We start from the raw sequence: 24,737 nt of genomic DNA on the forward strand, positions 1-24,737 counted from the left end.
CGGCTGATTGTGGAACCACCATCGGACTGCTGTCTTGGCTTCATCGTTGCACATGAATCGCTGTCCTACCAAGCACTTCTTCAGCGGACCGAAAATGGGGAAATCACTAGGGGCGAGGTCCGGACTGTATGGTGGGTGGTCCAGACTCTCCCAGTGATACGACCGGAGCTTGTCGGCGGTTCTGATTGCCACATGTGGCCTCGCATTGTTGTGGAGTATAACCGCGTTGCCCACATCGAGAATTCCTGGGCGTTTTCGGTTGATGGCAGCCAGCAGACGTGACAGTGTGGAACAATAGCTGTCGGCATTGATGGTGGCACCTTGTGGCATGAAATCCAGCGGGAGTGGTGTTCGGCGATCCCAGAAGACCGTTACCATCACTTTTCCAACAGATGGCGCTGTACAATTTTTTTTTTGTCACAGGCAAACCCGCATGTTTCCACATCATGCTCTGCTGCTTCGATCCTGGTGTGAAATGCATATCCACGTTTCATGGCCACTAGCGATGCAGTGAAGGAAACGTTCACGCTCCTCGGTGTACCGTTGCAGATGATTCAGTGAAGCAACCATTCACTTGCCGTCCATCTTGTCACCCAACTGCTGAGGCACCCACCGACATGAAACCTTCCGGTACCCTAATGATTGTGAACGATGTCGGGAACACTCCCATGCTACATGTCAGGCTCCCGGGAAATGTCCTAGAGGGGCACACGCCAATCCGCTTTCCCCCTCGCATCCACGCGGGAAGCATTGTAGTCAGTCAGCGACGCACAGGACTTCCCCGAGCACTCATTGTCATGCAAGTCTTCACGTTCTTTTGGGAAATCACAACACGACCACCTGTCACTTCTCAAGTCAAGACACCTTTCCCCATACGTGGGCTGCATTTCCCTGTGGATTTCGATGGGCGGTCGCACCTTGCTCCACGGAGAACAAATCACACTTCGTTGCTCGTACGCCGCGTACGTATGAAGAACAACCGCCACCTTCAAACAACTGACAGCAGTGCCGTGCCGCGGAGCTACCGGCAGATAAGGCCGGGCCGGTGCGAGAAAGGTCCACCACTGGGAATGTATATGTCGACTTCGCCTTTATCGTCGTCATTTTGCGTATAAAAAATAGAGACAAATGCTTAATTATTTGCCGTCGTATCTGTAAGGTGTCAGCTGCGTCGCTTTATGAAATTTTTAAACCCACTATACGAACTTTTACCAATTTATGTGCTCTTGATTGCTCTTTAAACTCTTTGGTTTCAGATAACTTGGAGTGCTGCGCCCTCTGGAATGTTCCATGGCGTTCCCACTGCTTGCAGTAACTGTCTTCGTAATATTACGGCTGTCACTTTGTCACGCACTTGGCGACACGAAAGGGGGTGCCCTTCGAAGATTGGGATGCAAGGAAAGGAATGGCATACATCTCCGCAGCTGTTACGATTACATCATAGGTAATACTTCTTGCTTTCACGTGTGCCGTGTAGTTGTGATAAGGGTCATGGGCATTATTTCTTATGGCCTAGTTTTCTAGGGAACAAGATATTCTAGAAATGCTCCACATAATATTGTTCAAACAACAGTTTAGTGTAGCGATGTAGCTAAATTCGGGAACTTCTGAAAATATACCGATAGATGCGCTTGTTTACAAAATGCTTTTGTATAGAACTTTTCTTAAGAGCAAGAGTCTCCAAAACCTCACGCTTCACACATCATTAGAATAGGTGTTTAGCCGGTGGCAAGAAAACTCACGAACTGATAGTTTTATGAATTCTGGTCAACGTTCTTACACAAGAACGGTTCGTAAGGACAACTATACCATGCAATAGTGATATCGAACATGAATAGTGATGCCAAAATGTGGCTGGTGAATGAAAATCAACGCCTGCGAACGAAACAGTGACATCAGCCCGTACACTGAATTTCAGACTTCCTTTAGGTTAGTCCGCGCCCTCCGCGATTGCCCAAAAGAGCGGGGAGCGCGCCGCCATTATTGGCGGGTGCCAGAACAATAGTCAATTTTGCATAAGCGAACAAGTAATAAGCGCCATCTTTTCTTCTGAGACCAGCAAATTTAGAAAGCATTGCCCTTGGTCAGCTCTTTCTTCGCCTGCACTCAAGGTACCGAATGTATAGTGAAAATAGAGAGCTGGTACTGTGGTGACTCAAAGCCACCTAGATAGGACAAGGCCTGTACACTTTGCTTTATGACGTCATGCTACTAGGGCCGACTATCATAGGAATCAAACAGAAATGCTGCCGAGTAAGCCGCGCTTATTTTGACGTAACCGCTTTCATCCCGCCGATTTGGGAATAGAAATTTCGGCCCTAGTAGCATGACTTCATAAAGCACAGTGCACAGGTCTTGTGATATCTAGGTAGCGTTGGAAGAGTACGGCCGCAGGGAGGGCACGGGTAATATCTACAGAGGAAATCTAATGCCGAAAGTGGCCAGCCATTGCCAAATGGCACTTAAGAACGAAAAGCCCAATGAATTCGGCCCTCGGAGCTGAGCTCATAAAGCTTTTCGTTCGTAAGGACTCTTTGACAAAAGCCGGCTGCCTTATGAAGTGTTGTGTCCGGCATGACAATTCGCTGGCGCCTCTCTCACGAACAGTTCTGCGCCTAACAGCTATTTTATGTATACGGGCCCTTGGCGAATGACAACCTAAGCGGGGTGCAGCGATAGGCGTCAACGCCATAGGCGCACACGAGACATCGGTTGAACCAACCGTTTTACGGTGAAGTCTTCAGGGACTTCCACAACAACGGTTTACAGACGGCAGCGGCACACTGAATGACAAACATGATATTAACTCAGACTTCTTTGGACCCCACAAGCAGCCATATGATTGAGGCGTCGATGAAAATGATTTGCTTGGGCACCAGCGACGGGGATGAACAATCACTGGGCCTGATTTGCACGGCCATAATGCTGCCCGTCCCGTGACCACCACCGCGAAGGTCTCCGTCAGGAAAGAACGTTTCATCACCGGTTTCTGCTCAAGAAAAAGTCGCCGGAAACGTTAAGAGCGTCGGGCAATGTCGCATGCATGCCGTTTCCGAGTTGAGCATGTCGAGGAAACGCTTTATCTTGACGGGCGCCGGCGCCGTGATGGCAACGGGGCGGGGCGGATGACGGCAGCGTGGATCCGGCCTAACAGGCAAGAACTCACCGCGTTACGAGTACGTCGGAAGGCGCAGCCGGACGTCGGCGATGATAGAGCCGGCGGAGCGTGCAGCACCATGCGTCCTAGGTAATGGAGCGCACAGAAGTAGCACGCTCGGATATGTAGTGTTTGAAAATACTTGCAATAGATGTAACGAAGCATTTTCGAAGTTTTGCGTATATTTCGGGCAGTGCGAAACCAGTGCCTGCGGGGACTTCCGAGAAGTGGCAAAACTCGCTTTAACGTACGAGTTGCTCGAATTAGCATACATCTGCGAAATTTGTTTTTGCTTCCCTGTGAATCACTGCCTCTATCATGGAGACAAATCGACAGGAAGCTGGCTTATAAATGCCTTGCGACAAACATGGGGCTCGAACACTGCAGCTCGTGCGAGCTCGCATAGCGGGTATTTTTGCACGAGTGTTGGTTACGCATAAGCACGAGAAAAGTGAAGGTATTGGTGCATGTATGACACCACGTTATGATGTCTAAGCCCTGCAAGTCAGCCCATCGGCGCTGTAGAAATCACTCCACTTAAGACCCGACTCAGCATCTCTCAAAATGGAAGATAAATTTCCATAGCATATCTTACATATCTTTTTGCAGTGATGGCACGACGACAGTTTTCTGTCACAGTGACAGAGCTGGCCTCGTCGGCGTCACAGAACGTCACATTTGCTGCAGGAATTGCAGTCGCTAGATGCCAGAGCTACGTTGTCACGAGTCACGACTATGAGGCGTCACGAATTGAGGAAAAGACTTCTACCGCTATAAGACAAAAAGAGAGACAAAAGGGAACAATTTCTGCGGTTTCTGCAAAAAATATCGCGGGCAAGAACTAAAATCGCTGTAATTTTATTCAACTGACCATAGTCAGATTAGCTGGTGGTCTGTATATATACATTATTGCCCACGGATGCAGTCAGCATATTGTAGCGTTTGTGCAGCCTTACGGGAAATTTAAAAAGATTTATCGCTTTCAACCGAATGTTCAGCATTTCATTGATTGCTCTTCACGCATGCGCAGTGGGCGCCGGCTCAGCAGGAAGCGTTGTGGCTAACCGGCTCTCGGAGAGCGGCAACTACAGCGTCCTTCTCCTCGAAGCCGGTGGCGAAGAGACGCCAGACCTCATGGTTCCTTTCATGGCACCCTTTGCAGCCAACAAGAACAACAGCTGGCAGTACGTCACAGTGCCGCAAAAGCATTCGAGCTTTTCCTTCCCAGGACGTGTGAGTGTCTTGGGGATGGATTGATTTTGTTTGTTCAACGTAAGATTGCGTGACAGCACTAGCCCCTTCCATGTGGCGCTATTGTGCATAATTCGGATCCAAAATGCCTAAAATATTTGTTAATATACCAGTTGCCCACTTGTTTCACTTTTACTGAAAGAATAAGTTCGCTCCTGTTTGCGTTACCCCACGGATTGTCTGCTGCCATCTGCCAGAAGCGCGGCAAGGTACCGAGACCAGGCCAGCTCGTTCATGTCGTCTTTACCAGAAACGTGCGGACGATCCAAGCTCGTTCACGGCACGGAAGGGGCTAGTAAAAAATAGTGAGAATCGCGGTACAATTTTCCTCCCAGCGTGATATGAAAACGCAAATTAACACTGCCTGTTTCACATTCAGAAGTTATAGCAGCCATGAAATGTTGAGCACGGCATCATCGACATGGTATGATAACATAAGAACAACAAAAAACAAAACAAAAACAAGACACCTATTTTTGGAAATTGCTGCATAGGGTAATTGATTGCACTCGAGCACTGCGATACGGCCTTTTTTAGGTCAGTTGGGAAGACTTAAAAGAAATATTTCCTTTCTTAAGTCAGTACCAGCTATCATCGCTGGGTACATGACAACATATGCTGCTCGAGTTTATACACAACACAGACATTATGATGATCGTATATTACAAAGCACACGTTAAACATTAGGGCAAGTCTTCAGTGCAGGAAAAAGAGTAGACACAATTCAACTTACCGTATTTTTTCATTAATAGTACTGTCACGCCCACCGTGGTTGCTTGGAGGCTATAGTGATGGGTCGCTAAGCACAACATCGGGGGATCGAGTCCCGGTTACGGTGGCCACATGTTGATGGGGGCGGAATGCGAAAACACCCGCGTACTTAGATTTAGGTGCACGTTAAAGAATCCCAGGTAGTCCAACCTTCCTCAGTCCCCCTCTACTGCGTGACTCATAATCAGATCGTGGTTTAGGCACGTAAAGCCACGTAATTTTAATTAGTAATATCACGTTGTAGTGACGGTGAAGAACACAGTAGAAAAACTCTGTCTCATGAAAGGAAATCTTTGATGGGCGAACCTGTGCCAACGAAAGCCGGTGACACTCAAGGGAAGGTATATTTAAACTGGTAGCAAAGCTTTCATAGAAACCCACATGTCAAGAAAAAGGCGGCTTGTTTCAACTTTCGGCATCTATGTATCGGGGGGAACAACTAACAGCAAGCAAAAAAAAAATATTAAGTGACGTCGCAACCGGAAATGGCAGTGACGTCGAGATCCTATGCTGCTTGGCGCGAATGTTCGAATTCCTTTAGCGTCCGGCATTTCGACCGCTACGCCAGCATTTTTTCTTTTGAGACTGAGGCGAGCTTGCGACAAACCATTTTTTTATTCACAAGTTTTCCAGTTTGCTTACAGTAAACCGGAAGGGTCGGGACTAAAGGCTTTAGGCACGTAAAGCCGCGTAATGCGCCTGACTGAGGCCCTGACCTCTGTACAATCTGCGCTTCAGCGAAGCAATCAGGACAGCGTAAGAATGAGGAGAAAGGGAAAGAAAGAGGAAGGGCATTTGAATAAGGAATTCATGATGCAAGACGGAGAAAAAACTTATACACTACAAGCTAAGAAAAAGAAGCACACGATGTGCAACCAAAAAACAGCATGAACAACACAGTTTGGGCGAACAATAATAAAAAAAAAGTCACGATTTGCAGCAGTACGCATTCGGTAACAAACATAGGAATCAGGAAACAAATACAGACATAGCACTTTACTATGTCTTACACATAAAAACGCTACAGTATTCATTTGGCTCAAACTGACATGAATAAGCATTTAAAACTCGCTTCGTAAAAACACACAGTTCACACGAAAATCACACATCACAGCAACGAGCTATGTTCGGTTACATATATTTCTTTTACACAATTTTATTGAAGGCGATTGCTTTATTAGGTCTAACATTTGCCTGTTTTCATTTAGGAGGTTTGGAATTTTATACCTCTAGCGTTGCATCCCATAATTAGTTCTAATCTTAGGTAGTTTATAGTTAATCACACGAAAGTTGCAGTCTATGGTCGTTTGAAGCTAGATAGACTCAAAATGTGCCCAGTTTTCCTTAAATTTACGCGAACATATAAAGTGAGAGCTCCTCTGTATAAAGAAGATTTGGTGGAACTAATTTATACCTCGTTTCATATGTACATGTGGTATCATTGAAGCGGATGCGTTCAAGAGCACGAACAGCTCTCTTTTGTAAAACCTGAAGTTTATTTAAATTTGTGGTCGTTGTAGAGTCCCGTATCAGTAAGCAGAATTGTAGATGGGATTGAGTTACTGCATGATATATAACCGGTTTTAATCTGTTTGGAATTAAAGAACCTATTTTCCATAGTGCGCCAACTGTTCGAGATAGCTTACTTTGGAGGTGGGATATGTGGTCATTCCAGGATAAATATTCCTGAAAAAAGACACCCAGGAACTTTACACTGCTCGTCTTTTCAAGCACTGCGTCTTCAAAACGCAGGTTGAAACTATTTTTTATATGCGAGTTTCGAGCTCTGAAGATTACATATTTTGTTTTACTTGTATTTAACTGTAACTCATTTGCATCTAACCATAGTGATAGTTCTCTTAGCCATATATTAGCTTTTAATTCGGCCTGTTACAAACTTTACTATGAAAAAATACATTTGTATCGCCGCCGAAAAGCACTATATCCTCAGTATGGGGTATATTGCAGATGTCATTAACCTATAAAAGAAATAAAAGGGGACCTAATATCGAGCCTTATGGTACTCCCGTTACGATTATGTTGTGATCTGAAGAACAGCTGTTTAATATCACGTACTGCTTGCGATTTTCGAGATAACTTTTGATTAGTTGATAACCCTGGCCCCTTGATAAGCTGAAGCGCCAGTGTGTCATTAAACTATAGGAGTGGCGTATGTCTCAATGTGAACATAATTATGCTGCTATTGACAGCAGTTGCTCTAGTAGGTTTCTCAGGAAGGTGAACGAACAGGATGAAAATAAATGAGAGTGCCACACAGGTTTCAAAAGGAACTTCACTTTTATTCGTCTAGAATAATGCAACCAATATATATGACCAAAGAAAACATGGTTCAATGAATGAAAGGTACTATGGCCAGCACACAGTCGCAATGTATAGCAACATACGCGAAACCTTTCCACAGAATCATTCGCAGTTCCGCACGACACCATGCATTCATATCCAACAAGTGTCAGGCGAGGCAACATTGTCCCACATTATCATTTAGAAAAAACTCGACTTACTAATGTTGCTGCACGTTGCACAGTCAGAGCCTGTGTTACGGAGAGTGAACAAACATGGCGCGACGTTTCTTCGCGGAGCGTTCCGCATTTATAGTCATGATGAGACACAGCGCGTCGGATGCCGCAGCGTGAACTTGTACGATAACAAAAAGCCTCCACTCTCACCTTTCGCCAACGAATGTCGTGTGCTAGGTCACGCAAAATTTGAAGCGAAGCGCACGCCACACTTTGAACAAACACGGAAGGAAATAAAAAAAAAAATGCACGGATGAAGCCACCGCGTTAAAGTGTGCAACGCCATTCCGCACGACATTCTAGCTTGTGTGTACAGTCTTGCCAAGTCTTGTGCCAGAATCACGGGTTGGTAGGGGTCACCAAGAACGAACTAATAAATTGTGAAATAGAAAAAAATGAACATTTGTTTTTTTAGTACAGCAAAAATATTTGAAACGAAATATTCACTCGTACGACAGTATTCCGATTAAATATTTCCGTTTGTTTTTCAGATAGGTTTTAGTGTTTGTTCTCCCCTCACCTAGTCGCTATTCAACCGAGCACCATTAACTGATATCTCTGGCGGTAGGTTTTGGCACACTTTTCGTTCCAAGGTTCGCGACCAATTTAGATGGACCTTGTTCAAGGCACAAGGATAGCGGCAAGCACAGTTGGCAATCGCCGAAATGTGATCTGCGGGTCAAGCGCGTCGGCCTTTTATGCATCACTCGTCCAAGTTTCCGGCGTAATCGATGGTAATCGCATATCTTCTAGAAACTACAACACTATTCCCGCCGCGCGTACAACCTCATTACATAAGTTTCAGCGAGAACCTACACCACAGGTAGTATCAGCGGTAACATTTGAGTAAGTTCTAAATGATGCAGGTGCGTCCTGCACTGAGCGGTAGCGTTAAGTTGTTAGCGGATGAAATGCAGTCCCCGAGAAAAAAGATAAATAAGAACACGTGTAGGTATCATGCAACGATCGCAAATATGATTAAACAACGCATACTTTGTCAGTTGTGACTGCAGCCTATTATTATTGGCGTTAACAAAAATGACAAATATTAGTGCTGAAGTCTCCTTGTCATCGGTACACGTATTTTATTGTGCTCTATGTTTTCAATAACTACGATATGTGGTATGCAACACCTCCCCGCAGTGTTGGGGTTTTAGGGCTAACGCACGACAACACATTTTCGTTCGTTTCAGTAGCATTCACGGGTTACCTTGAACATGCACTTGCACGTGTTACTAGTTAAGGCAGGCTGGTCGATTCAGAAATCAAAAACTCAAGGAACGTGCGTTATTGCTGAAAGAATATGTTGCGAGCCAACTGGCAAAAGAACTTCAAAAATGTGGCTGATGATCAATGGTTAGCAAATGTTAAAGTTTCTTTGTGATTACCGTGAGCAGCCAGCATATTCAGCAGCATGTTTTGGAAAAGCTTGAGCCATAAGTTTGAAACGGGCTCAAGAATATTCCACCAGAATTGCGCTAATCGATGAAAGCAGTGGCTGAACGTTTGCCTACTCTTGCGGACAATGTTGGAGCCCATATAAGTTTTAGAATGGTGTAATTATTATAATTTTTAGGCAAACTAAAATTTGTTTTAATGAAGTTTTTTTTTTTCACAATGGGCACACACTTTCCAGACACCATGCGTATTGCTGCCGATCGACAAACAAAAAAGGTGCTAGTTTGTGCTGTGAATGTCTTTCTAATTTCCACTCCGTATGCTGCACTGTTCTTTTCCGTATAATAGTGCAACTAGCACAGTAATGTGGACGTGAGCGCCTTGACACTACGTACATCGACCCGACAACATTACAAGCCCTAACTGCCGCGAAAACCGTACAGGTCATGCGATCGAATGGGGGGCATTGGTTGAGTGTTTTGTTTTCTCATTACCGAGGCACGAATGCGGGCCGTTCTGCTAATAAGTTCTTTTCGTTTTGTACCTGTCGAGACAGGTGGCTGCCATTAATACGGGAAAGATTCTCGGCGGCACCAGTTCCATCAACTCCATGGTCTTCGTGCGGGGAAGCCAACATGACTTCAACCGATGGGAAAGTTATTACAAGGCCATTGGATGGAACTACTCAAGCGTGTTGCCCCACTTCAAAGCCATCGAGACATTCAACGTGAGCGAGGTGCCTGAACACGTCAGTGAGTTGAGTAGCCTCTCCGAGGACTAGATATAGCACTGCAGGACTAGATAAAGTACAACCCACGCACTTGGGTTACTTTCCTTCATGCAGTGAAAAGTTGAGACTTCGGGGTCTACAGTCCCGTTCACACGAAGCCCTTACGCCAGAACTGTTCGTAAGAGACTATTGCAGCAAGTCCTACTGTTGGCCTTATTATTAGCGAAGTTGACCGATGAAAACGGTGTGAATTCGAACTAAGTTGCCCAAGTCCCGCAAATGTTTTCGGTCGAATTCTGAGAGCATTTCGTTCAGAAGTGCTGTCTGCCACTGATCAGCCGCCTTCTCTAAAAAACATGTACAACATCGCTACTGGGAGGCCGTTTCTCTTCAGGACGTTTCTAGCGCAAGAAATTTTTTGAAATAGGGACCCTGATTGGCAGGCTTCAAAGCGTATTTTGGTTCATGCTGCGAGTTAATTGAGTCTGACCAACAGATTCAGCACTTGCAGCTGGCACGTGTTTCGGTCAGATACAGGATTGTCCACTTTTACGGAAAACACCTCCTTAGTATTCGAAATCGCTTAGCAGGTTAAACTTGGCATGTAATCCAGCAGACTGAATTGTCGCTTAGGTAAAGCCTGACCTCCGGAGCTTCTATCTAAACACGTGAGAACTGAGAAATACTTTTTTCTTGAAAATCGCAAAATTAGGAAAAAGAAAGAAACCTGAGTATGATGTTAACAACTCTGTAATTGAGCAAGTAAAAAAAAAAAAAAAACTCCGAGCACATTAAGCACTCCTTATGAGTTGTGAATGAGAAAGCATTAATTTCCGATTGAATGCCGCTATTCGGGTCTTCGAATTATGAACTCTACGTGGGCAAGCGAGTGCCTTGAGACGTTTGGCGAGCCCCTCCTACATAGCACAAAGGCGATGCACTTAGATCCGTGACGCCATGCTACCTTGCCCGATTGGCATAGAATCTATAGGGCCGCTCCCGAGTAAGCCGCGGTGACTTTTACATAACTATTCTCATCACGCCGAGCTTGGCAATGTTTGTGTTTTTATACATTCATTTTAGGGGTGTGCAAATATCGAAATTTTCGAATACGAATATTTAGCTTCGAATATCGAATAATGATATACACATGCATTTGTCAGCAGGTTGGGTTGATTTGAAGTTTTGGAACACTGCGTTTGTTTTGTCAGTGTTAAAAAACTAGACTGCTAAGCCTTTTTACCAAGCCATTGTGTATTTGGCTGATGTTAACTTTGAAAATTGAGTAATTCCCACTAGCTGTCCTCGCCAGCCTGTGCCTTATTATGCCTCATCAAATGCGCCTAAAACCGGAGACATTTCAGCCTGTGCCAGTCATCACTCTTCACGCTTGCTGTCAAGCAATAAGCTCAGAATTAGGGGTGACGCTGAAAAAGCAAAAAGCAAAACAAGAAAAGTTAAGCGTGACCCTGCTATCGCAACTACCCGAGGAGGAGGAGGAAAAGAAACTTTATCCAAGGCCAACATTAAGGCCCAGTAAAGAAGAGGGCTTGCTCCGCTAGGGCCCGTTGTTTATACGCCGAGTACGAGTGCCAGTGACCAGTGGAGCACAGGCTGCCGAGAGAGGCGATGCTTTCGCGCAGCAGCGATGGCGTGCCAGCGCGGCAGCGGGTGTTCCCTTTCGCCTGCTCTGCTCCGTTGAGCCGTGCAAGTCACGTGGCGTCCCAGCCAATGGGAATTTAGGCGCCATTTCGCTGCTCCAGACTGTAGGTGCCGGCTTTCTTGGTCAATTGGCTATTTGGTGCTTTCGCAACAAAACGGTATCACACTTCTTTAGGCTGAGACGTCTAAGCCGTAGAAAACTGCAGTACACGGCAGTCTGTTGCATACCACTGATTTGAGAGCAGCATTTGTTTGAGACCCTCGTAAACATTGTAACAATTACGCGTGTGCTGTAAACTCATGTATAATGTTTGTTCGCTTGAGATGCTCTAACCAATGCTATTAATACAACTGAGATACCTGTTTTTAATGCCGAATTATGAATTCCTTAATCGTGTGATTCAGTTTTTCTATGTTATCGATATATGGCTTTTCTTGAGTAAACATTTGAGATCACGAACGAAAATGTATGGTTCTGTAGGTCGATAAAATTTGGCTTGCTGGTTCAAATGCGCTGAGTTTAATGGGAATAGTTTTAGGTGCAGTATACTGATAGCGTTTCTGTAGTTTACATGCATTTGAAATATAATCGGAGTCGGTCATGAGGAAAAGCTTTCTGTTAATAAATATCTTCACAGTGAAATCGTGCTGGCTTCAACATTGATGAGGCGTTGCCCATGAATGTGGATGACGCAGTCTAGTCCAGAGGGCGCAGGCCAATAGCCGCTCTGTTCCACCTCCTGTGTATATACATTTGTATGTAACAGATGCAAAGACACAGTGTGCCCTGTCATTGCAACGCAGTAATAGTATAAAAAATGTGAAAAATCACCGATGATTACGATACTCCCTAATGCGATTTCGAGCGCAGCTCTATATGTGTTTCCATGTCGCGATTTATTGGCTGGCGGCGAAAATCTATCTCGTGCGGCTCATTGCAAACGGAGCGAAGTGCGGCGCGACTGCCTCGCTAATCGGGAGGTCGCGAGAGGTAGTTCGTGGTTGACGAGAGGGCGCGATTCGCAGCAGCCACCGCAGACAGACCTCCACTCATGCAGCGCTTTCATGGTATTGGTGGAGGCGCTCGCCGCAAGCCTTATTGATGGCGTCATCAGTGAACAGACGACGCGCTACTCGGGCGCCATCCCGTGGCGATCATCACCGCAGAAACGTGTTGGGCGGTACTACGATTTCCTTCTCACGCTTTCGACATGCCCTCCTCCTCCACTTTCCGCCTCATGGTTCTACTACACCCTGCTCCTCCACTTTTCTCCTCACGTTCGTTTCGCTATCGTTCTTAATCCCCAAGTGCGCTAAGCGTTGGTGCATTCACCCTTCGCTGGGCTCATATGCTCTGTTACGCCGAGGGACACCGATGCTCAACACAGGAACAGGCGCCTAGGAGCTGCGTGCTAAAATGCCATGCATTTGGGGCACATTATACTCACCGGCTTTGTCTTTTAACGCATACATCTGATTCTTGCCTATTCCTAGTTTCTTCTTCGCTGCTTTTAAGAGACAAAGCCGGCAATATCATTACTAATATGGATGAGATAGTTCAAGTGGCTGAGGAGTTCTATACAAATTTATACAATACCAGTGGCACCCACGACGATAATGGAAGAGAGAATAGTCCAGAGGAATTTGACATCCCACAAGTGAGGCCGCAAGAAGTAAAGAAAGTCTTAGGAGCTATGCAAAGGGGAAGGCAGCTGGGGAGGATCAGATAACAGCAGATTTGTTGAATGATGGTGGGCAGATTGTTCTAAAAAAAACTGGCCACCCTGTATACGCAATGCCCCATGACCTCGAGCGTACCGGAATCCTGGAAGAATGCCAACATAATCCTATTCCATAAGAAAGGGGACGCCAAAGACTTGAAAAATTATAGACCTATCAGCTTACTGTCCGTTGCCTACAAAGTATTTATTAAGGTAATCGCAAGTAGAATCAGGAACCCCTTAGACTTCTGTCAACCAAAGGATGAGGCAGGATTCCGTATAGGCTACTCAACAATAAACCATATTCACACTATCAATCAGGTGATAGAGAAATGTGTGGAAGATAACCAAGTCTTATATATAGCTTTCCTTGATTGCGAGATAGCGTTTGATTCAGTCGAAAGCTTAGCAGTCATGGAGGCATTACGGAATCAGGGTGTAGATGAGCCGTATGTAAAAATAATGATCGATATCTATTGTGGCCCCACAGCCACCGTAGTCCTCCATAAAGAAATCAACAAAATCCCAATAAAGAAAGATGTCAGGCAGGGAGATGCGATCTCTCCAATGCTATTCACAGCGTGTTTACAGGACATATTCATAGAGACCTGGATTGGGAAGAATTGGGCATAAGAGTTAATGGAGAATACCTTAGTAACTTGAGATTCGCTGATGATATTGCCTTGCTTAGTAACTGAAGGGACCAATTGCAATGCATGCTCACTGACCTGGAGAGGCAAAGCAGAAGGGAGGGTCTAAACATTAATCTGCAGAAAACTAAAGTAATGTTTAACAATCTCGGAAGAGAACAGCAGTTTACGATAGGTAGCGAGGCACTGGAAGTGGTAAGGGAATACATCTACTTAGGGCAGGTAGTGAGCGCAGATCCGGATCATGAGACTGGAATAATCAGAAGAATAAGAATGGGCTGGGTTGCGTTTGGCAGGCATTCTGAGATCATGAACAGCAGGTTGCCATTTTCCCTCAAGAGAAAAGTGTACAACAGCTGTGTTTTACCAGTGCTCACGTACGGGCAGAAATCTGGAGGCTCTACTTAAATCTACTCTAAAACGTCTCTACTTAAATTGAGGATGACGAAACGACCTATGCAAGAATGATGGGTGTAACGTTAAGGGATAAGAAAAGAGCAGATTGGGTGAGGGAACAAACGCGAGTTAATGATATCTTAGTTGAAATTAAGAAATCGAAATGGGGCATGGGCAGGAAATGTAATGAGGAGGGAAGATAACTGATGGTCATTAATGGTTACGGACTGGATTCCAAGGGAAGGGAAGCGTAGCAAGGGCGGCAGGAAGTTAGGTAGGCGGGTGAGATGAAGAAGTTTGCAGGGACAACATGGCCGCAACTAGCACATGACCGGGGTAGTTGGAGAAGTATGCGAGAGGCCTTTGCCCTACAGTGGGCGTAACAAGGGCGTGATGATCATGATGATACTCACCGGACATTTGACCAATCACTGAGTGTTAATGCAGTGTGAGAGAGCCACAATATATGCGTTTTTTTTATGGTCGTTGCGCAGATTTATATGTAGCCTGAAGTACTTGCGAACGCTCCCCATTCCTATTGGATAAGCCGCACGTGAAAAGATACCGTACAATTTTCGAATATAACAGATTTCTTTCTGGGTTCATCGTGTCAAATATGCTTCTCGTGATGTTTCTGGTACCAATATTTTTAGAGCTTGCAGTTTTATTTGACGTGTCCAAGTAACAAAAACTAAGTGATCTTGAACAATATGCGCGCATGAAACTGGTAGTTTTCTTTTGCGGCCATACAATCACCCTTCGTATTACTCTCATATTTGCATTATATTCCGAAGTTTACGGCATTTGTTGCGAGACACGTAAGCAACTCTGGGTTCTATCACCAGCAGAAAATGAAAGAAAATCATGCGAATACGGCAAGTCAATAACAATTCAAAGCTCAGGTAGTGCAGCCGGTGGGGCCCATTGTAGTCATAATTGTCACATTGAGAGGGCCCATTAGCCCCTCCCGTTACGCTCCCTAAATTTTCGGCTCTGCCTTTCAGGAAGCATGAAGTTAAGAAGCCGTAGTCAAAGTGGCCATTTAATAGGATGCCCTTATAGGTAACAACGTTTATTTCATGCAGAATCGTACTACCACGGAAGGACAGGGGAAATACCAATCAATTACCCCCGCTACAGCACACCGCTAAGCTACCACTTCCTCAACGCCTGTAGCGAGTGTCCCTACGAGTACGTTGACTACAACGGCGATAAACAATCAGGTAAGAGTTGCCAGACCTCTTCCCATTGGCAACAGTTCAGAAAAAAAAGGAAAGTCATGTAGGAACTGCTGAAGCTAAATGCCAACGTATACGAATAGCTTTCTGAGTCCACTGAATTATCCGTGAAAGTCGTCGCGCCACATTTCCTCCCGTTCCTAGGTGGTCATGGCGGCCTCCCGTTAACGCTGAGCCTCGCATCACTTTTCCAACCGCCGTTGCTTTTCTGCCGATGTCATGGCAGCAGCACGCTGGGTCGCCGCCATAGAGAGAGAGAGAGAGAGAGAGAGAGAGAGGAAGAGAGAGAGCAATGAAAGGAAAGGCAGGGAGGTCAACCAGAGGAGTATCCGGTTTGCTACCCTACACTGGGGAAGGGAAAGGGGAACAGAAAGAGGAAAGCGGAAGAGAGGGAACACGAGTGCGTGCACGCAGCAAAGTGCCTTGAAATCAGTCAAGTCCAAGCTAGTGCCCCGCCGATACCTTAGTAATTTCGGGCTTGCCCATCTCTGGTGATGCACGGTAAAGTCACATGTGAAGACCAACGAGCCATTGGTCGTCAGCAGTACGTTGCAGTACGTGGAATTATATCGTTAGAGTAAAACACAGCCTTTTTGACTTCAGCGCGAATAGAATGCTGCGGGTGAGCCATGATGCCTACTCAAAATTTGCAAGTACTGAATTGAGAGCGTCCAGCCCTCGCATTGCACTTCGTGCTGACGGAGTGTGCAGGTTATTCAAGAGCATTCGAAAAGTATTCATCAGGGGGGAGACCGGAAAATCATAACCACTTCCCGGTCTTCTTCGGGCAATTTGTCAGGAACCCGCTCAGTGCAATCTACAGCGGTGCGCAGCTGTATCACTTCACGTTGCTCCGGCTGTGGCATCGGCTATGGCATTGGCTGTAGGCTGCGGCATCGGCTGTGGTATCGGCTGCGGCTTCGGTCCAGACTACCGCTGTGGCTCTGGCTTTGGCTTCAATAGTGCGGACCCAGTTGCATTGGTCTCCGCCATGACCTTTTCAGATTTAGATTCGATTTCTCCAGGCCTAGGAGGCAGATGAGGATATGTTGTCGTATGGGGCGTACTCGTCACAGAGGCATCAGCGTTCTTTGAAGTCTGACATCTGACGGCGCCTGGAGCATCGCTTTCTAACGGCCGCAACAGCTTTCCAACGAGACGGGCGGTCTCTCGCCATCTGCTTCAAGACCACCTTTTCCTTCTTCCTTTTGGGGCAGTCCTTCGAGGAGGCATCATGGGACCCAAGGCAATTGGTGCATCTGAGAACCGTGGCTGCACATGAGTCTGCAGCATGGAGCTCGCTGCAGCGGGAGCAAAATCTCGTGTTCTGGCACATGGTGCTCACGTGTCCCAGCCTCATACAGTTGCGGCAGTGGAGTGGCCTTGGGATAAATGGCCGCACAGGGTGCCTAAAGTGGCCCACCTTGACGTGCGAAGGGAGAGTCTCGCCCTTGAAAATAATTTTCACCCAGCGGGATGTGCCGAGGCGATACACATGGGTTATGGCGACGCCATCGATGGCAGGCATCACTAGAATCAGCAAGTCAGCGCTAGGGAGGGAGGCGTCCACGTCGTAGATAACAACAGTAGTGCTACCACTGACGAGGGGGATGTACGAGTCGAGCTTTATGCCACAAAGTTATGTAACATTACTCAAATTTGTCAGCGCAGTCTCATGCGTGACGTCAATAGCCAACACATTTTTTCGTGGTTTTACTGTAACGTCCGTGATTTGATCTAGCGCCACCATTTCAAGTTGCACCGAGACAGACTGTCTGTTGAGTTGCCTCAAGTTGTCGGTAGCGAGTTGTGGTACAAATAGAATCGTACTGGCTGCTGTATTGTATAAACTTTATGGCCGCTGCTTTGTCGACAAACGAGGCTTATTGTGGTAGGGCAGTGAGCAAGAGGTTAGTACGGCTACTAACATGCCTACTAACGCCTACTAATACTCTTGTCCCCACAGTGAGCGAAATTGTTAGTAGGCGTACGCACTGGCGCTTCTCTGCTGGGCTTCCACATTTTCCGGCGCCAAGAACCATGACAGTCAGTTGATTTGTTAGCAGGGGCACTCACCGCCTATGTAGCCCGAAGAAAATATAGAGCTTGTTCGGTATTCGGGTAAACGAGGGCAGTAAATTTTCAGCACTGGCGTAATCACGTTGCTGCCAAAAATTTACACATGCAGCAAAGTAAAATACACTGGGTTACTGCAATGTTAGCTGTTTTTGTCTTTGTGAACTCCGCGCCGCCAGGTGGCTGCACCATGCAGGCCGCTCCCGTTTGCACCTCCACCCCAACTCCCCGTCCGCTTGTGCTTACCCAAATACCGGACAAGCTAAACCTTTCTGATACCTGATGAAGAAATGCAGCTGTCACAGCGCCTTTCGCATTCCAGCTTCACGTTACTGGGCCGTAGCCTAAGTAGAAGCTCGCTTCTGTGTTGTCACGGCTTGGTGTGATCACGGATGGGTCAAAGACAGCGGAAGCAAGACCACACAGAGAAAGAAAGAGAGAGAGACAGATAGATATATAGGGAGACTCTACCTCTGAGAGCGAACAAGACAAGCTCCTTGGGAGATACGGCTTGCATTGCCAAGGGGCATGGAGCCATCGTCGCTAGGATTTGTTGTTAAATAAACACCAATTTGTGAGTTTGACTGAATTATTAGCACACACTTTCGCGAGAACAGGATCAGAATATTTAGGGTAGAAAGTTGGATTCGCAGAAGGTAACAGATAGAGACATGCATAACAAATACGATATAAGTAAACAAGTAAACTAAGAACTTTTTATTTCATCATGGTTTATTTCGTCTGTTTGTAATTGTGGGACGCGAACACGCACTAGAAGAAAAAAGACATTCAGAGTGTAATACAATTTTATGCTTATATTTCTGGCATCTACGGTAACGCGTGTGCAAGGCCTAAAGTACGATACAGCCAGCGTGCTGTGCCATGAAGCATGAAACATTTATGACACGAACCTTGCTCGTGCACATTTTTCAGTCGAAGGACCTGGTTTGGTTGAAGGTACTGTAAAAATAATGTGCAATACGCCTTTTGTATTTTCTTGTGTGACAGAAGTCTGTCCTGCCGCTTTTTGCAAGGAAACTGCAATTTGACTTCAGCGTTGGGAATGTTTTGAAACATTCGCAGCAAAGTGAGTTGCATTGGTTTCTGCCTTACCCACAGGTTATTCGAGAGCACAATGCAACACAGCTGCTGGAGTGAGGATGAGCGCGAACAAGTGCTTCCTAACGAGCGTGCGCCAGATTCGTGAGGGTCACCTACACGTGTCTACGAAAAGCACTGTCACTAAGGTAAGGACAGCGTATATTTTGTCAAACGAACATGAATGCATAGAAAATGCAAATGATGCAAACAGTAGGAAGAATAAAGGGTGTCTCGGCTAATATGTAGAGGAGGAGGAGGAATAAACTTTATTTGTAAAAATGAGCTGAAGGTGGAGTCGTCCGAGGTGGGTGGCGTCCCTAGTCCAGGATGCCGTGAGCATGAGCCGATAGCTTGGTCCTGCTCATCAGACAATGCTGGTCTTCAGGGCTCGCGCTTGTCAGTAGGGCCTTCCACTGCTTTATAGTTGGTCCAGTTAGGTGTGGTGTCGATAAGTTGTGGCCACACTCCCTTACCATGTGGTAGAGGGTATTGGGTGCAGAGCAGAAGGCACAATTGTAAGTCGAAGGGTATATGGCGGGCAGCAGGGTGGCATGCCAGAATGTGCAGGCCTGTAGTTTGCGGAACATTACCGCTTCTTCTCTAGTCAGCTTGAGATGCGAGGGTACGTAGGTCCTGCTGGCCCGTCTGTAGTGGCTCAGGATGTCGCTGTACCTTTTTGGGACGCCATCGTGTAAGTTTACTGGGGCTCGTGAACCCGGTGGGATAGCCCGAAGAATGTGACCTGGGGCAGCAGCGTGAGCCCTAGATTACCTGCCAGGGACTCGAGTCTCGGAGCCCAGGCAAAGTATATTTGTTGAAAATTTTCAAGTTTCTCGAGGTTGCTCAGGGGTTCTTTAGAAATGCGGCCCGTTTGGTAATTTTTGCATGCTGTTTGTGAGTCCGTGGTGACAGTGATGTGATCTTCCTCTCGCTTGCCCGTCGTGGCCGCCAGAGCTATCGCCGTTTCTTCCGCGTAGCCTGTCTGGGGTATTCACTGAGGCTTCTGCTACCTCTTCTCCCTGGCTGTTGATAACGCTGACAGCGTGGACTGCTTTGTTCGGGTACTTTATCGCGTCGGTATATCTGATTTCTCCACTTCTTGATCCTTCGTAGGCCTTATGTAGATATTGTCCTGTCCCTTGCCTCCTTTCTCGGTTATGTTCCGGGTAAATGTTTCTCAGGAAGCTGGCCCCCGCGATCTTCTCGCTCAGGAGTAGAGAGATCCGCTGTTTTCGAGATTCATATTCGACTGGGTAGCTGAGTCTTCTTAGCGTGTCCCTGGCCGTGCTGGTGAGCTTGAGTCGCTATATTTGACTCGTCTTGTGGGCCTCTGGTAGTTTCTCCCAAATAATACGAAGACCCAGACAGAGCAGCGCCTCCGTCTACGTCGTCGGGGGAAGCCCTAGTGCCAATTTGTGGTTCTTTCGGATGAGAGTCTTTAGTTTAACCCTTTCGCTGTTCTTGAGATGCAGGTACGGGGCGTCGTAAGCAACTCTGCTGAGTATCAGGGCTGGTGCTAATTTTTATTGTGTCCTGCTCCTTCAGGCAATGTTTTCTGTTAGTCCCCCTTCGCACCAGATGCGTGACATGGATAATGTCCACCTCGGGTACGTAGACTTCGCTCAGGGTCAATGTTGGGTCTGATGTCTTCTGGGGAGGCCGTCCTCTGGTCCTCTTTTCCAGGATTAGGAGCTCCGACTTTTCCGGGGAGCATGAGAGACCGCAACGGTGTAGATGACACTCGGTCCTGTCGATGACTCTCTGCAGGGCGTCTTGTTGTTCACCCGCCGATCCCGTGCACGGCCACACGATCAGGTCGTCCACGTAGATTGCGTGACGGATACCCGTGATGTTTTCCAGGAGGTTCGGCAATCCCCTCATCGCTATATTGAAGAGCAACAGGGGGTTCCTTTCTGCGGTATTTGGATCTTGTCAGTCCTGAAGTTCCCCAGGCCAATGGCCGCCGTTCGACCCGTAAGGAAGTCCCACACGCAGTTCAACGTCCGCTGTCCACATTTGGTATGCTGTAGGCTGTTTAGCACTGCTTTGTGGAAGACGTTGTCGAATGCCCCCTTAACGTCGAGTGCCGGGATTGCACTTTTATGGCATGTGCTGATACCGCCGATGTCTTCTTCGTTTAGCTGAAGTAAAATGTACTGGGTAGAAAGGTTAGGCCCGAAACCGAACATATTGTTCGGCAGGTAATGACTCGCCCTTCCACGTAGGGCGAGAGTCGATTGTGGACCCCATGCTCGAAGAGTTTCCCCGCGCACGACGTGAAAGAGATCAGGCACAGGTTCTGTAGCTTGCCGGGTTCGGGATCATCGTTACGTCCGCGTATTTCCAGGAAGCCGGTATACTGCCGGTCTCCCAGCTTTCATTTATGTACTTTAGTGAACTCTCCGTTGCCCCGTCGTCCAGGTTACGGAGGGCCTTGCTAATTTTGTCCCGTCTGGGCGTCGTGCTTCTCGTGAGGTTTCCTAAGGCTGCAACAATCTCCGGTTTGGTGAAAGGTTGATCTAGATCCGGGTTGGGTTCCTCCTCGTACTGCGAAGGTATGACGGGCTGCGCCTTTCGTTGTTGCTCATTTCCGAGCTATTTCTCGGTAACGGCTACGAGCACTTCTTTGTCGCTGCCCTAAAACTTGTGCATAAGTCTTTGTATATATAGCCTGGTGACAGTTTTTGATCCCGTCTTGGCAAAGAGTGTCTTTTGAATGTGCCAGGCCTTTCGGTTGCTTACGGTTCCCTATAGTTGGTCGCACACTTGATTCCAATTCTGGCGTCCGAGTATTTCAGCATACTCCTCTGCCTGTCGGGAGATTACAGCAATGCTGATCTCGAGTTTGCGGTTTCTCTTCAGCTTCTTTCATCTTTTGAAAAGTCCTTGTCTAGCCTCCTTGTGCATAAGTCTTTGCATATATAGCCTGGTGACAGTATTTGAGCCCGTCTTGGCAAAGAGTGTCTTTTGAATGGGCCAGGTCTTTCGGTTGCTTACGGTTCCCTATGCTTGGTCGCACACTTGATTACAATTCTGGCGTCCGAGTATTTCAGCATACTCCTCTGCCTGTCGGGAGATTACAGCAATGCTGATCTCGAGTTGGCGATTTCTCTTCAGCTTCTTCCATCTTTCGAAAAGTCCTTGTCTAGCCTCCCAGGGGTGAAGTGGATGTGGGTCGACTTCAGCACTATCCGATGTGAGTTGGAGGGTCTTAGTGTACTTGATAACCATATCTATCACGTTCTTGTTCCACTCCTCGATTTCCTCGAGGCTTCTGGGGTGTCCATCCTTTCGGAAGATGGGCCAGCAATTTGGCCTAACGTACTCTTACAATGGTGTGTTGTGGTGCGTGATTTCGGTCTGGATGATGTGATAGTTGCTGTCCAGAGTTTCGTCCAGTCTCGAGCACTCGACTTGCTTAGGTCACTGGAGAAGGTCAGGTCTGGACTGGTGTCTCTGGAGACGCTGTTGCCGATTCTACTTGGTAATTGAAGATCAGTCCACAACATCAATTGCTTGTACTGTGCCGTGTTGTGCACGTCCATACCCTCCTTGTTGGTTTCCCTGTAGCCCCAAGCCACGGAGCGTTAAAGTCGCCCACTATGAGGAGCTTGTGACCCTTTGTGACTTTCTTCCCTTCTCTCAGGAACTTGTCCAAGTCCTTGAGGGTGTCGCGCGGTGGACTGTACACATTCAGGATGTAGAGGCTCTGCAGCGTTTTCTTGTGAGGAACCAGCTCGATCAGAGTATGTGCGATTTGGTGGTTCATTTGGTGTTGTTGCGTCGTGTGATGTTTTTTGATCAGGACGGGCGTCCGGGTCCTTCCCTGGACAATGTGCGTTTTGTAGCCGCGCATCTTAATATTATCTCTTTCTGTTTCCTCTAGCGTGACGACGTAGGGTTGGTGTAGGGTGCATAGATAAAGTAGATTTAGCCGTTTCTGATTTAATGCTCTGCAGTTCCATTGCCAAATGTTGAGGGTTTGGATCACTTCTTTCTTTGCTATCTTACTCGCCACCTTGGCTTCCCAGAGTCTCGTTGATCTGTGATTCTCTGATCGGATATATTGGCTTTTTTCGGGCCTGCTCTCTGTCATATTCTAGGACGGATTTGCGTTGGCTGAATTCGTTTCCCACCTAGGTCATCTCCTGGCAGAACGTTTGTACGGCTGCTTGGACGATGGCTGCCACCGATTAGCTTATGGTGTCGGTGGCCTGAGCCAGTGCTGCCTGGAACTCATTTCTCAGTTCAGCTTTATCTTCGGCTCGCGCCTTGTTTATCTTGAACTCTATTCCCGATTCGAGGTCCTCTTTCGGAGGAGTGGGTTCCCTCAGTGGCATTGGTGTTGTGGTCGGTTGCTGCTGCTTCTGCAATTGGTCAATGAGTTGTTGGAGCTTCTTCTCCAGGGCTTCTTCCCTGGTGTGAGCTCTTCTGTCCCTTTCTTCTTGAAGTGTTTCTTGCTTTTCTAGACGCGCTTCATGAGCCCTTTATTCCGATTCCTCAGGTCGACGCTTTGCCTTCTGGGAAAGGAGGTTTCCTAATACCTAGAGCTTCGCTCTTCCATTGGCAATGGCGGAAACGGGTTCGTTTTCGGCTTGGGACTGGATATCACTTCCATCCAGCTGATCTGCTGTTTTTGTTGTTGCATAGGCAGCAAGTTGCTGTTTGCGTACTCGATAATTTTCTTCGTAGTAGACCTTGACCTGAAATTTTTTGAGACCGAGACCGGGAAAGCGACAAAGACATGGACCAGGTTTTAAAGATGTCTTCTTTCAGCTGGCATTCTTCGTTCTGGATATGAGCTGTACTGAATACTCTGCTGTTTTCATTTGTTTGATATTCCGAGGGGCTTGCCCTTGTCTCCCTCGTTATAGGTGGCTGTCTGCCTCTTGATTTACTTGCTCTCACGAACAGGGGTGGTGGTCCTGGCTTTAATCTCTTCTCGCACTTCTCGCTTGCCATCTCGTGAGGAAGTTCACATAGTTTGCATTGTAACTGGCATTCGTGGTCGGCTTGTGGGTTCTGCACCACGCACCGGTTGCAGATATTTTTGTTTTGGTGGGGGCATGGTGGTCTTCCGTGGGTTTGATCTGTCCGTGCTTAACACTCTCGTCATCGTCAGTCCTTAAAAACAGGCTTGTTGACTTCTTGGGTGTGTCATGGTTTGCAACCAATAAAGTTTTTCTGTCTTGCATGCCAAAACAACAGATGTTGGTAGAGGTCGTCAGGAAACATGTCGCAGTATTGAAGGCCGGCGATGTCGTCAGTAATGTCAGTCCACAACGATATCGCACTGGGTAACGTTGAAGTAAAAGTACCCGTTGATTTAAGTCGTGGTAAGCACGACGGCTTGTAGATAGCGTTTATTTTGTTTCCTCTTTTTAGATTCTTTTTGAGAAGAAACGAGCCATCGGCGTACAGTTCATCAAAGACGGCAAAGTTACGAGTGTGTCTGCTGGCCGAGAGGTGATATTGTCTGCTGGTGCCATAAACACGCCCAAACTGCTGATGCTGTCCGGGATCGGGCCTACCGAGGAGCTAAAGAAGCACAAAGTACGTTCGTTTTTTTCTGTACAACACTGCTTTTCGAAAACATTGTGTCGAAGTATTATGAGGCTCTTCGCAACTCTTTGGCACACACGTATATTAGTGGTACTATGAGTGCTTGTATTGTCTTTACTTCAGTTCAAAATTGTATACTGAATCTCACAAATCGTTTGCAGCATTGTGGACGCTGTCGGACTCCTTAATCAATAAAGAAGGTCAAATGCCCTTTGAGATGTGTTGGTCCGCGCCTCACCGTCTTCTCAGCGGCTGCTGAATTCGCGGTAAAGGTCCTAGCATGTCACGTATCGCTGTAACGTATCATGTACCAAGAAAAAAGAAGCAACACTATCTATCCTGCCATTAATCAGACAGTTACACCCGGAACTATATTACGCTGCGCAAGGACATTACCCGTGTACGTCTCGTACCTTCGGCGGCGCTGCGAACGGCTTTTGCGATGGAGCATAGGTGCGCTTATGTGACGTGGCAAGCGAACGAGGAG

At 46.9% G+C, this 24,737-nt stretch overlaps 1 protein-coding gene across 2 annotated transcripts in view; it reads left to right on the forward strand.

Moving 5' to 3' along the window:
• LOC126538794 (4-pyridoxate dehydrogenase-like) overlaps nucleotides 1–24,737 on the forward strand; it is a 74,566-nt gene that overhangs the window by 23,622 nt on the left and 26,207 nt on the right. The window contains exons 2-7 of one of the 2 annotated variants that reach the window (XM_055074986.1): nucleotides 1,257–1,444; nucleotides 4,188–4,390; nucleotides 9,671–9,866; nucleotides 15,359–15,496; nucleotides 18,707–18,834; nucleotides 24,074–24,241. In XM_055074986.1, coding sequence (XP_054930961.1) covers nucleotides 1,291–1,444; nucleotides 4,188–4,390; nucleotides 9,671–9,866; nucleotides 15,359–15,496; nucleotides 18,707–18,834; nucleotides 24,074–24,241 — 987 coding nt within the window. In that variant the 5' untranslated portion in view covers nucleotides 1,257–1,290. The remainder of the gene's footprint in view (nucleotides 1–1,256; nucleotides 1,445–4,187; nucleotides 4,391–9,670; nucleotides 9,867–15,358; nucleotides 15,497–18,706; nucleotides 18,835–24,073; nucleotides 24,242–24,737) is intronic. The other variant, XM_055074987.1, reaches the window with a different exon arrangement.

This window comes from Dermacentor andersoni, chromosome 8 (assembly GCF_023375885.2).
Source record: "Dermacentor andersoni chromosome 8, qqDerAnde1_hic_scaffold, whole genome shotgun sequence".
Lineage (NCBI taxonomy): Eukaryota > Metazoa > Arthropoda > Arachnida > Ixodida > Ixodidae > Dermacentor > Dermacentor andersoni.